At 45.3% G+C, this 13,378-nt stretch overlaps 1 protein-coding gene across 2 annotated transcripts in view; it reads left to right on the top strand.

Moving 5' to 3' along the window:
- The window catches only part of VAPB (VAMP associated protein B and C), a 51,203-nt gene that overhangs the window by 14,924 nt on the left and 22,901 nt on the right, over positions 1 to 13,378 (top strand). Inside the window, exon 2 of one of the 2 annotated variants that reach the window (XM_053671216.1) lies at positions 7,487 to 7,713. The exons of the other annotated variant lie outside the window; for it this stretch is intronic. Coding sequence (XP_053527191.1) covers positions 7,671 to 7,713 — 43 coding nt within the window. The 5' untranslated portion in view covers positions 7,487 to 7,670. The remainder of the gene's footprint in view (positions 1 to 7,486; positions 7,714 to 13,378) is intronic. 2 annotated transcript variants of the gene reach the window in all.

Consider the following 13,378-nt stretch of genomic DNA (forward strand, 5'->3'; position numbering starts at 1 on the left):
GAGTTTGCAGAGAGCCTCCGTCACCTCCGTCTGTGGTTCAGCGCATCGAGAGGCAGAGCGCAAGCCAGCAGTTAAGAACGTGAATTCAGGGGTTGACCACTTGGGTGTGAGTCCGGGATCTGTCATGTGGAAGTCCCGTGTCATTGGACCCAGTATTTACCTTCTCTGTGCCTCTGAGTTCCCACCGTGGGGTATCTTGGGTTAAATGAGTTGACACATGTACCGCGCTTAAAACAGACCTGGCATTGTTAAGTGTTCACTGCTGTCACTGTCGTCTGATAGTTTTTTTAATTATTATTATTTGTTTTTATTTTTAATTTTATTGATTATGCCATTACAGTTGTTCTGTTCTCCCCCTTCATTTCCCTCCACCCTGCACCCCTCAGTCCCCACGATTCCCCCCCCCTTTAGTTTATGACCATGTGTCTCAAGTTCTTTAGATTCTATATCTCCCCTACTATTCTTGCCCCCCTCCCTATTTTCTACCTATCGTCTATGTACTTATTCTCTGTACCTTCTCCCCCCTTCTCCTCCTCCCACTCCCCTGATGCTAACCCTCCGAGATCTTCATTTCTATGTTTCCACTCCTGATCTAGCTGTCCTCTTAGTTTGCTTTTGTTTTAGGTGTGGTTGTTAATAACTGTGAGTTTGCTGTCCTTTCACTGTTCATCTTTTTAATCTTTTTTTTTTTTTTAGATAAGTCCCATTAACATTTCATATAATAAGGGCTTGGTGATGATGAACTCCTTGAATTTGATCTTATCTGAGAAGCACTTTATCTGCCCTTCCATTCTAAATGAAAGTTTTGCTGGATAGAGTAATCTTGGTTGTAGGTCTTTGGATTTCATGACTTGGAATACTTCTTTCCAGCCCCTTCTTGCTTGTAGGGTCTCTTTTGAGGAATCTGCTGACAGTCTGATGGGAACTCCTTTGTAGGTGACTGTCCCCTTAGCTCTTGCTGTTCTAGGATTCTCTCCTTCATTTGAATCCTGGCTAATTAATTATGACGTGCCTTGGTGTGTTTCTTCTTGGGTCCAACTTGTTTGGGACTCTCTGAGCTTCCTGGATTTCCTGGAAGTCTATTTCCTTTGCCAGATTGGGGAAATTCTCCTTTATTATTTGTTCAAATAAGTTTTCCACTGGTGGCTGTTCCTCTTCCCCCTCTGGTACCCCTATAATTCGGATGTTGGAGTGTTTAAAGATGTCCTGGAGGTTCCTAGGTCTCTTCTCATTTTTTTGAATTCTTGTTTCTTCATATTTTCCTGTTTGGTTATTTTTTTCTTCCTTCTGGTTCACTCCCTTGATTTGAGTCCCAGTTTCTTCTTTATCACTATTAGTTTCCTGTGCAATTCCCTTCATTTCAATTAGTTTAGCCTTCATGTGTTCCTCTAATTTGTGACTAAAATCAACCAGTTCTGTGAGCATCCTGATCACCAGTGTTTTGAACTGTGCATGTGAAAGTTTTGGTGTTTCTTCGTTACTTAGAGTTATGGGCTCTGGGGCTTTGAGATCTTCTTGAGCCATTTTTGGTCTGTTCGTGCCCATTAAGTATGAGGAGAGGAGCCTTAGTTGTTGACCAGGGTGGGGCTGCCCAGGTCGCTGGGTTGTGACGCTGTATGTGGGGGGCGGGGGGCGGAGTGGGGCAATAGCGGCCCCCTCTGCTGCCTCTCGCTGCTGGGGCCTGCTTGGTCTGTCTCACTGCTCACTCCTTCACCAGTCTATCAGTCCAGCTGAAGAATTAGTTGTTATCAGACTTCTGAAAAGCTCAATTTTCTGTGGTTTGGCTGTGTTTTCTGTTGCTAATATTATGTTGTCTTTAAACTTGGTTGTGGGAGAAAGCACGGCGTCTCCACCTGTGCCTCCATCTTGGCGGAAGTCCCTGATAGTTTTTGTCAAGATGCATTGTTCCGGAGTCCCAACCCCAGAAACTCCTCCTTGTCATTCCTGGGGCGTTCTGGAATGGCCCCCAGGCATGTCCTGTCCTCCCAGGGTTCCGGGCAGCTGTGGCTCTAGCTCGAGGCCTGGGGCGGTACCTGGCACGCTGCTTGTCCATCACTGGGTACCTACGAGGTGCTGAGTGCCATTCCAGAACCGGACAGACCGAGGTGAAACCTTTCCCTTACGGAGCATGCCCTTTGGGAAAGGTGGGCACTGAATTAAAAGGGGGCACAGAACCGGGGTGCTGCGGAGTTGGGGGTGCTGAATGAGGGAGCTGCAGGGCAAAGGGGCTTGCTCGGGAGTGGGTTATGTCCTAAAGAGCGTGCCTCGGTGGGCCCTGCCTCTGAGAAGGTGACACCTGAACCGAGAGACCCTGGATAAAATGTGTGTGCAAGTCATGTGCACGCTGGGGGGAACAGCCTTCCAGACAGAGGGAAAGGCAAGTGCAGTGCCCCAAGGTTGTGATGAGCCTGGTGTAGTCTAGGGACAACAAGGTCATTGTGCCTTCCAGGGCGTGATGAAGTGGCACGGGAGGGGCGGCTCCGAGAGGGGGGGGGGCGGCGGGCAGTGCTGGCTGCGGGCCCGCACAGAGGACTTGGAGCAGGGGTCTGTTTTCAGAGAACGTGGCTGGTGTGGGGAGAGGTCTGGGAGGTGGGGGCCGCTGTGTGTGGAAGCCCTGGGCACGGCAGGAGTCCAGGCAAGAGTGTGACAGAGACTCTGGCTGGGGTTGGCGTGATGGCAGGGAGAGCAGGTGATAAGCAGTGCTTCGAGTCGAGTCTGGAGGCAGAGCCGCAGAACTCGCTGCTGGTTGAGTGTGGGGTGGGAGGGGCGGAGAGAAGACCAGGGTGACGGCTGGTGGCCCAGCGTTTTGGTGGACAGCGGCTTGTTTTCCTGAGTCGGGGGGCAGTGGGTTTGGGCGAGGGGGTGGGATGTCGGGGGAGGGCAGTGTGGACACTGTGAAACGGAGGGGTGTGGTCCGCCTGGAGGGTCCGGGTCAGAGCACGGGGCAGGAAGATGCTGCTTTTTCCTGACTCGGGGTTAGGTCTCTTTTGAAATGCCTTTCAAAAGAGAAGGCATTTGAGCAAAACTTTGGAGCATGAGTGCGACTTTTAAAGGAGAAGGTAAGGAACATGAAAACTGATCCCCTGGGTCCCTGTTGAATTGGCTTGAGGAGCTGCAGGCCTAGTTGGTCATGACTCTCACCCATGTAGCCAGGCAGGTTCTCCCCTGGAAAGGAAGCCAGGACAGATCACACACTGACCGAGCGCCCTGTTCTGCCGTCCCCCATTGCACACAAGGTGAAAACTCAAGCTGGCCCCCCTGGGGGCGTGGAGCGCCCGTGGTTTGCCTCGCATGTGTCTGCTGCGCGTTGGGGGGCACTGCTGCTGGTGGGAGTGTTTCTGTGCGCTGGCTGTCGTCTCCACTGAGGGTCTGACACGGGGCGGGGGAGTTTTCACCCCCCACTGATACCAACTTTGTGTGCTCGGCTCAAACTCTTAATTTATAACTCAGTCAAGCTAAAACCACAACTACAACCTTGAGAAATCAGGACCTCTTTCTCCCTCATCACTCACATCCCTCACTGACATCTGTGTTGGCTCCTGCTGTGTCTGAACAGAATGACTCATGCTTTGCCATTCTCCGATTTAGGTGGGATTTTATTTGGAGTGGAATATTGCTTATCTTTTTGTTTATTTTCATGATCACTGTAATCACAAATTTTGGTCTTCTAAATAGAGAAAAATGACTAGATGTTTGTTAGTGGGGTAAAGATTATGCATTGAAAACATTCAGTTTATTAAGTAGTCTAAGGCCCTTTTAGAAATGGTATATAAAATTCACACGAGTCAGGAGTGCTGTTACTCTAAAACGATCTGCAGCCATGCACTGTAATCTGTCCTACTGCTGAGTGTAGATAGGATGTGTGGAACTCGAGTCCTTATGTAATGCTTGTAGCTATTTTTCTATTTAGAAAAGTGTTGCATTATAGAAAAGTAGTCATAGTATTTATCTACAGGTGGGTGGAGGCTTTTAGTTTTCACAGTTCTTACAGTACATTTGATTAGAATTTTTGGTTCGTGTTAGTCTTGAAGCAGCGTGACTGCTGCTGCCCTGCGCTCAGCACGGGCCCCTTGCCCCCAGCACCCTCAGCAGGGTCGGGGGTTCACCCCACGAGGCGCTCCAGGTGAGCAGGGTCCCTGACAAGGACACTGTCTGGACCTTCCGTGAAGTACGGGCAGCTCTTTTTACGTGGAAAAGATTTGAGTACCGAAAAACACAGGTAATGCAGTAAACAACACCTGAATTCAGACTACCTGTTAGTAACTTGTTATACTTGTTTAAATCTTCCTGTAGTAAATAAACTGCACTGAGAACTAAAGACCTCTCTGAGCCCCACGTCTGCCCCTTCACCCCCCTCTCCCTCTGCCCTGCAGAGGGTCTAGTGAGAAGGGTGGCCGTGGTGGTGTCCCCTCGATGAAGCGCTGTGCCGAGGGACACGGCACTGAGCGGGTTTGTGAGTGCAGGTTTAGTCCATTCTTTTCCTCGGATAGCACTTCATAAGGTATAGCACCTTCTTTTATACCTAACGGTGAAAACCTTTATTTTGTGTCAAGGAATCTGGAAGTGGAAGCCACATTTGGGGCACATTACAAATGAGGAATGATCCACGCGCAGTGAGGACAAACTCGGTTACAGAACTACTTCCCAGCTGCACCAGACGCTCCGGCACCAGCGCTTCATTGAAAGTAGAACAGGATTTGCCACACGAAAGGCCAGAAGTGAAGTAGGACAGAATTTAAACCAGCAGATACAAATGTAGCACCTACCTGTATTCACAAACACGGGCCAACACGCAGTGGAGGAATCGGATGTGGAGGAGGGGCTCTGGCCGTGAACACATCCCCCGAAACCACCCAGAAAGGCAGCCTGCGATTTTTTTAAAGCTATTTACTGTTTTTTTTTTTTTTAAATTAGGAATGTTAGGTGAATTCAGTGACAAAAAGGGCACTTTTTTGGGATTTGGCACATTTATTATTAACGAGTTCTTTATATATTCTGAACAGTAATTGTTTATCTATTAGCATAAGCTGCAGGTATCTTTTAGTTTCCCTTGGCTGTTCTTTGTTGTCTGGTGTTACGTCTTTTGGGGTGGCTTTCCCGAGTTCGGTCTCAGATCCTCCATAGTGCTTTCACCCACTGGGTCTTTGTACCAGCTCTCCTCCCCACGGGGCAGACTGGTTTTACTCCCTGCTGCCCAGAGGAACCAGGAGCCTGGTGCACGGGAGAGCGTGTCCGCGTTTCAATCAGGCCGGCTTCCAGTGCGCCGGTAATGGCATCGTTAGGGAGCACTCTTGGTGCTGGTTTCTCCCGCTGTCATAATGGGTGTGATGTTTCTCAGTTGCTGGCTGTCTCCCGAGGATATCAAGGAGGTTACTTTATTAATTCAGAACACATTGCAGTCCAAGATGTCTCCAGGAAAGTTATATCTGTGTGAGAGTTCTTGATGTGTGGTCATTTCAAAATAAGAGCTACACAGTTAGGCTTTCTGCTGAAATATTGGAATCCAATGTCTGCCATTAAAAACACATTGGTTGTAAAGCTTTATTTGTTTCTAAAGCATTGATTTAATGTGTGAGCTAACAATTCAATCAAGACAATAGATTTTTTTAAAAAACTCCTCCCAGTGTCCTTACTCTTGAATTCATGGCTGTTTAAGAGCCTGCTCTCTGAATATCTGTTACTCTGATTTCCTTTCCCATTTTTTAGAGGGGGCAACGTTAAACAAAGTTATCGCAGGATAGTAGTGACAAGAGCGGTGTCGACACGAGGGAACATTTTCACTGCCTCCCACCTGTAATGAACAGCACAGGTTCATCGTGACTCCGGACCCAGGTTACGGAGTGAGCATCTGTCGCAGGAAGCATGCCACAGTCAGGGTCATGTCGCCTCTGAGGAGGGTGTTCTTTCACACCGAGCACCTGTACTGAAACTGTCACGGACGAGTTGCACTCTTCTGGGCTCAGGGCGTCCAGGGATGAGTGGGACCGGAGCAGTCTCATGTGGAAGTTCGCTCTAGATGGGGACAAATGGAATGTGAGTTCCTCCTCAGTCCTCTGCTGAAGATGTGAAGGGCGGTGACGCTGGAGCGGGGCGATGGCAGCCTCCGCGGCCACTCACCCAGAACCCGGCCGTGCACACCGGAGGATGCGTGCGGGGAGGGGGAGCCTCGGCTCAAAGTAGGCAGAGGTGTGGTGTGGCCGTCCGTCCGTTCAGCCAGTTTCCTGAGCATCGGCTCTGTGGTAGGGAGTGCTCTGCGTGCTGGTTGTCAGTCGTGAACAAGAGGGACAGAAGAGTCTCTGTCCATGGAGCTTACATTCTGGAAGGAGAAAGACTTACATAAACCAGAAACGAGATGATGTGAGGGTTGGTGCATTGCAGATGAGTGGAGAATGCAGGCAGCAGGAGGATGCCCTAAATGGAAACGGACTGCCAGAGGGTCGATCGGAAAGATGTCTGTGAGGTGTCCCACAGACTACTCTGTGTTGTCCGCTAACCCCCCCATTTTAATGTCGTTTCCCCATGCACACAGTATACTGTATTGAAACCCCAAGCATGATTTTATTGTCTTAACACAATCCATCACCAGCCCTAGGCTTCTGGGGACAGATTATTACCTTCCCAGGAGGTAATTTTTCCAGAGTCGAAGTGAAATACGGTAACTTGCTTTTTGGAATCGTTGAAGAAAGGAGAGATATTGTACCTAAATTGTGTTTGCAAGAGTATAAAATACAGCTCTTTTTATGCACAGTGAAAAAAAAAATGTTGTGGAGCTAATAACTGAGTTTATATCTTGAAAGCTGAGACCTGATAGATCATGTATCAAATTGGTGTATATAACTTACTTGATAACACACACAATTTGAGTTTCAAAGTATTGTTGCTACATCAGGAGGCATAATACAAAGGAGGAATGTGTGTTTCTAACACCAGAATTTCATGAACTCCAGAAAAAGGAAAGGAAAGCAATCTCTATGCAAAAGAAAGCATCTTACTCATTTACATATTTTATTTACTCATTTGTATACATGCATATTTGAAAATCTCAATGATATTTAATATCAGAGATGTTGGGGTTGCTACCAAAAGTGAATTAATACGAAGGCCAGATTCTTTTTTCTTCCTCTTAAAAAGAGGGGTGGCGTTCAGAGCAGTTTAAGGTTCATGGAAAGATGCAGTCGAAAGTACAGAGAGTCCCTTGAAGCCCCTGACCCCACCCCACATGCTGACCCCGTCACTGTCAACATCCAGCACGAGCTCGGTATGCTTGTCGTAGTTGGTAAGCCCACACTGGCACACCGCTGTGACCCAGACAGAATTCCTGGTCTGCATCGGGCGGTGTCGCCGTTGTCCATTGCATGGATTTCGACAAATGTGTGATATGCATTCACCGTCATGGGATCTATCACACAGAATAGACTCACTATCCATCTATTTATTCTTTCTTTTCCTCTTAACCCTGGTAACCATTGATCTTTTCCTCTTCCAGAATGTTACACGGGATGTAGCCTTCTCAGATTGGCTTCTTTAATTCAGTAATATGCATGTAAGATGCCTCGTGTCTGAGCATGATAGCGCATTTTAGTGCTGAACGGTACCCCACTGGATGGACTGCAGTTTAGCCATTTACCTACTTCTGAAGGACATCTTGGTTGCCTCCAAGTTTTGGCAGTATGAATAAGTACCAAGGAGTGAGATTGATTGCTGGATTGTATGGTAAGAGGGTTTTTTGTTGTTGTTTGTTTGTTTGTTTTTTAAAGAAACAGCCAAACTGTCTTCCAGAGTGTCTGTATCATTTCATAGGCCCATCAGCAATGAACAGGAGCTCCTGTTCTGCCATGTCTTTGCCAGCGTTTCATGTTCAGTGTTTTAGATTTTGGCCATTCCTTTTTTTTTTTTTATTTTTTATTTTATTTATTTATTTTTAGAGAGGGGGAAGGGAGAGAGACACATATCAGTGTGTGACAACAGGTAGATGGATCTGTTGCCTCTCACAGGCCAGCACTCAACACTCAGTCCACTGAGCCACACCAGCCAGGGCAGATTTTGGCTATTCTAATAAGTGTTTATTGGTATTTTGTTGTTTCATTGCTGTTATAATTTGTAGCTTCCTAATGACATGTTCCACATCTTTTATTTGTGTATTTTTCCATCTGTATGTTTTACTTTCCATCTGTGCGTCTTTGGTGAAGTGTTTCTTCAGATCTCTTGCCCAATTTTAAATTAGGCTGATTGTTTTCTTTTATTGTTGTGTTTTAAGAGTTCTTTGTATATTTTAGATGACAGTCCTTTATCACATGGGTTTCTTTTTCCAAATAATGCCTTTAGCAAATATCTTCTCCCAGTCTGTGGCTTGCTTGTCTTTTTCTCTTTTTTCAGATTTTATTTGTATTTAGAGAGAGGAAAAGGCAGAAGGGAGGATGAGAAATGTCAGTGTTGGGGCGAAGCAGGGATCTGGTACTGTGTGCACACCCCATCCAGGAGCTGGGCCCACAACCCAGGCCTGGGCCCCGAGCAGGAACCGAACCCCCAGTCTCCTACTTGGCAGGATGATGACCAACCCACTGAGCCACACTGGTCAGGGCTTCTTGCTTTCTTCTTATTCTCTTGATAGTATCCATTGTAGAGCAAATGTTTTTAATTTTAATGAAGTAGAGCTTGTCAGTTATTTCTTTCGTAGAGTGTGCCTTTGCTGTTATATTTGAAAAGTCATCCCTAAATCCAAGGTTATTTAGAATTTTTTGTTGTTGTTAACTTCTAGGAGTTCTGTGTTTCATATATACACGAGTGTGTGTGTGTGTGTGTGTGTGTGGGTGGTCTGTCCAGAAAGTATCCAGCCAGGCATTATGCACAGTAGATTGAAGAAGGTACAAGAAACAGTGTACGTAGGACAGTGATGCCTCTGTTCCCTTCAAAGTAGGCACCTGGGGACCTCACACTGTTCTCCTACTGACCATCAGCTGCCCCGTCATATTTTCCTGAATCTCACTGATGGTCTGAAATCTCTTCCCTTTCAAAGGTGATTATAGTTTTGGGAAAAGCCAGAAGTTGCAGGGTGCCAAATCTGGTCTGTAGGGGGGCTGAGTCACCTGGGTGATTTCATGTTTCACCAGAAAACTCTGCACGAGACGTGATGCAGGAGTGGGTGTGTTGTCGAGATGAAGTTACCAATCACTAGTTGCCCGTGGCCTTCTGAATCATCCAAATAGTTTCCATGGAGGAATGTTCAAGCTTATTGCAAAATCTGATGCAGATTCATTGCTCTACTCACTGAGTCATTTTGACTGACGGCCACACAGAACACATGCTCACTTAACGGCATCAACTGCCCCCACAGACTAGCACAGTGAAGTCGTCATTGTTCACACTCGTGCACTCCAGTCCCTGCTCCTTGGCTGCCGGGTTACCTGGATGCCATGCAAATGGTTCGCGTATTAACGGTGGCTGGACTTTTTCCAGACAGATATATAGATAGATTATGTGTGTATAAATGTATATAATCTTTCTAGTTGAATTGTTGAGTAAAAATAAAATTATATATTTCCCCTGAAATTCTCTCACACCCTGGCCGGTGTAGCCCAGTGGACTGAGCATGGGCTGCCAACCAAATGGCTGCTGGTTCCATTCCCAGTCAGGGCACGTGCCTGGGTTGTGGGCCAGGTCCCTGGTGGGGGTGTTTGAGAGGCAACCACACATGGATGTTTTCCTCCCTCTTTTTCCTTCTCTTCCCCTCTCTCTGAAAATAGATAAATACATTATGAAAAAAAAAAATCTGTTCTACTATTTTTTCTTTAAAAATTTTTAAATTTTAAAAAATATATTTTATTGATTATGTTATTAATAGTTGTCCAGTTTTCCTCCCCTTTATTCTCCTCTGCCCTGTACCCCACTCCTGCTGGCATCCCCCCACCTCAGTTCGTGTCCAGGGGTCGTACATATAAGTTCTTTGGCTTCTTCATTTCCCATACTACTCTTAACCTCCTCTTTCTGTTTTGTACCTGCCATTTATGCTTCTTACTCCCTGTACCTTTTCCCCTATTCTCCCCACTCCCACTCCCCGCTGATAACCCTCCATGTGATCTCCATTTCTGTGATTCTGTTTCTGTTCTAGTTGTTTGCTTAGTTTTTGTTTTTGTTTTGTTTAGGTTCAGTTGTTGATAGTTGTGAGTTGTCATTTTACTGTTTGTAGTTTCAATCATCTCTGTCTTAGATAAGTCCCTTTAACATTGCATATAAGAAGGGCTTGGTGATGATTAACTCCTTGAACTTGACCTTATCTGGGGAGCACTTTGTCCGCCCTTCCATTCTAAGTGATAGCTTTGCTGGATAGAGCAATCTTGTATATAGGTCCTTGCCTTTCATGAATTGGAATACTTCTTTGCAGCCGCTTCTTGCCTGCAAGGTTTATTTTGAGAAATCAGCTGACAGTCTCAAGGGAACTCCTTTTAGGTAACTGTCTTTGAAGATTCTCTCCTTATCTCTAGTCTTGGCTAATGTGATTATGATGTGCCTTGGTTTGTGCTTCCTTGGGTCCAACTTCTTTGGCACTCTCTGAGCTTCCTGGACTTCCTGAAAGTCTATTTCCTTTGCCAGATTGGAGAAGTTCTCCTTCATTATGTTTCAAATAAGTTTTCAATTTCTTGCTCTTCTCTTCTGGCACCCCTATGATTCAGATGTTGGAACATTTAAAGTTGTTGCAGAGTTCTCTTTATTTTTTTGAATTCTTGTTTCTTCATTCTGTTCCGGTTGAATGTTTATTTCTTATTTCTGGTCCAAATCAGTAATATAAGTCCCAGTTACCTTTCACCCACTGTTGGTTCCCTGTATGTTTTTCTTTATTTCACTTTTTATAGCCTTCACTTTTTCCTCTATTTTGTCTCGGTGTGCCTGTTAGGTAGTAAGGGGCAGGGCCTTATGTATTCACCTGGTGGGGCAAACCACATTCTGGGTTGTGGCGCTGTCTTGCGGGAGGGGCCCGAGAAAATACAGTGCTGCTTGCTTGGCCCTCTACCAACTTTCAGTCACTTGCTCCTGTGCCCACAAGCAAATTGGGCCCTTCCAGTGCTGATTCCTGGGTAGATGGTTTTGTGTAAGTTCTAGGACCCTGTGGGTCTCTCCAACAAACTTTTCTTCTGTGAAGCTGGGAGTTTCTCCTGCCACCTCAGCCCCCAGAGGGTTTTACAGCCAGAGGTTTTGAGGTTTTATTTCCAAACCACGCTGGAGCCCTGGGTTGAGTGGTCTGTCTTGCTCCCCAGTTGTGGAGGAGTTCAGACTCAGGTTGGCCGACGGTATTCACGAATGTGTAATTCACAAGAACGCCTCACAGGGGGGCACGCATCATGTAGGCCCCAGTGGACATTAGTCCAGTTGTTGGAAGGAGGAAAAATGAAAAATTATATAGTAGTCCTAACTTCTTCCAAAATCATGTTGCTTCATTTTTTGCCCTGTTTCACATTTTAGATGCTTAGTTTCTAATTTTATATAAACATCTGAAATCAGAATAGAAGATTAGAAAGAAAAATTATTAAAAGTATGTGCCAGAGATACCTAATCATCTTTTTCATCTCTAGAAAGTACGAAGTCTAACTTTGGAAGGAGATTGCAATTTGTAAAATTGACTTTGCACCTTACAAGCACTGTTTAAATTCACTGGTGATAAATACGCATGTTGGTATAGTACAGCCCCGTTTTTTACATAATGCTTTAGTGGGAATGGCAGTTTTATGGAATAAAGTGACTAGTAAAAATCTGAATGATGCTCATAAGCCCTTACATCATTTTTATTGAGGTTTTTGTATATTCTAATTCATTAATATAGGGGAAAAGGAGAAGACTAACATGGTTTATTTCCTATAATTACTCAAATTAAATAGAATTTATTTTCAATAAAAGTCTTAGAATAAATTGCCAGGGGTGGGGAGAGAAGGGTTGGCCTTTTTTTTTTTTTTTAATGTCTTGATTTTTTTCTCATGAGACTTTGCTGTTTTACCAGGCATGTTGTTCACTCGCATATACTGGGTCCGGTACAAATAAAATCCCCTTTTAATTACAAAATCTTTCATCACAAAATTATAAGCGTGCAATTCTGTAGCATAATATCACACTCAAGCATAAAGTCATTTTAGGTGAGACGTTCACCTCAACCCTGGAGATCGGCACCCCCATATTACCACCCGCCAGCCACACTCAGGCCTTACTTCTGCTGCGCCCTGTGTTCTCAGTGTGTTTCTCTCCAGAGTTGTACAAATTAAAACCCATGAAAGCCCAAGAAATCCTTAATACTTAAAGGCTCATGATTGAATGTTGAGGAGAAACCTGGGATTTTTTTTTCTTGCTTATTACTACAAATACTGTCTTTTAATAATTTAGATTACTTTTTATGTGATTTATACAGATTGAAACAGTATTTAGATTGCTGTATAATAGATTAACTGGGGGAATTTCCAAAAACAGCTTAGTCTTTACAGTTAAATTTGGTTTCCTTTTTTATGGAGTTACCTGGAAGAAAAGGTCAGTGTTAAGGGGTAAACAGATACAGCAGCTCCTCAATTAATGTTGTTTTGTTCAAGGTAGTTTCGCTGTAATGTTGATGAGATGCCATAGGAACTGACCTCTTGTTTATATCAATTAGCCTGTGGCAAAATTGGTTTCTTTATATTTCGTTTTTCTTATAGTGGCAGAACCTATCTGTGATGTTAAGGACTTACCTGTATTTTAAAAGTTCAGGCTTCCCCCGCTTCATGAGGGGGGGTGGGAGGAAGAGACTTTGGAAGCGGAGCTGGAAACACGTGTTCTCAGTGTCGTCAGAGGGCACTCCTACTAGCATCCCTGCGTGTGCCCACAGCGTCCTTCAAAGCCAGAAAGATCTGTGTGTTTTCATGTTTGTGGGTAATTTTAAGTTGTTGGCATTTTAATCTGAAGATGCTTCTGTGCTCCTGAGGCAGAATTTTGTTGAAACTGATAGCTTCAAGCTTATGTCTGGAAAGCTTGAAGACCTGATAGTTTATAAGTCACCTTCACATTGTCGGTGAGCAGCTCCTTTACCCAGGGCTTTCTGTCTGAAAGCCCGCCCCTTTCCAGGTGAGTCATTGTAAAGACACACCTTTGATCTGTCTGCTGTCCCTAGCATTGTTGTGGGGCTCTTTGAGGGGGAGTGTGGCCCACGCGGAGTCCTTGTGACCCACGCGGAGTCCTTGCGATGGGCAGTAGGCATGTGACGGCCCGGAGTGATGTGGGTGGCAATGGCGTCTGTGAGGCGTGTATGTCGTTTGGATGAGTGTGTCTCTGGGTTTCTTTTCTTTGATCCCTGAAAACTGGAGTCCTGTTCAGCAGTATCTTTTTTCTCTCACTTCTGCTGACGTGTTCTCCACCCAAAGAGGCG

This window comes from Artibeus jamaicensis, unplaced genomic scaffold, assembly GCF_021234435.1.
Source record: "Artibeus jamaicensis isolate MK-2021 breed Jamaican fruit bat unplaced genomic scaffold, CSHL_Jam_final contig_685, whole genome shotgun sequence".
In the NCBI taxonomy this organism is placed as follows: Eukaryota; Metazoa; Chordata; class Mammalia; order Chiroptera; family Phyllostomidae; genus Artibeus; species Artibeus jamaicensis.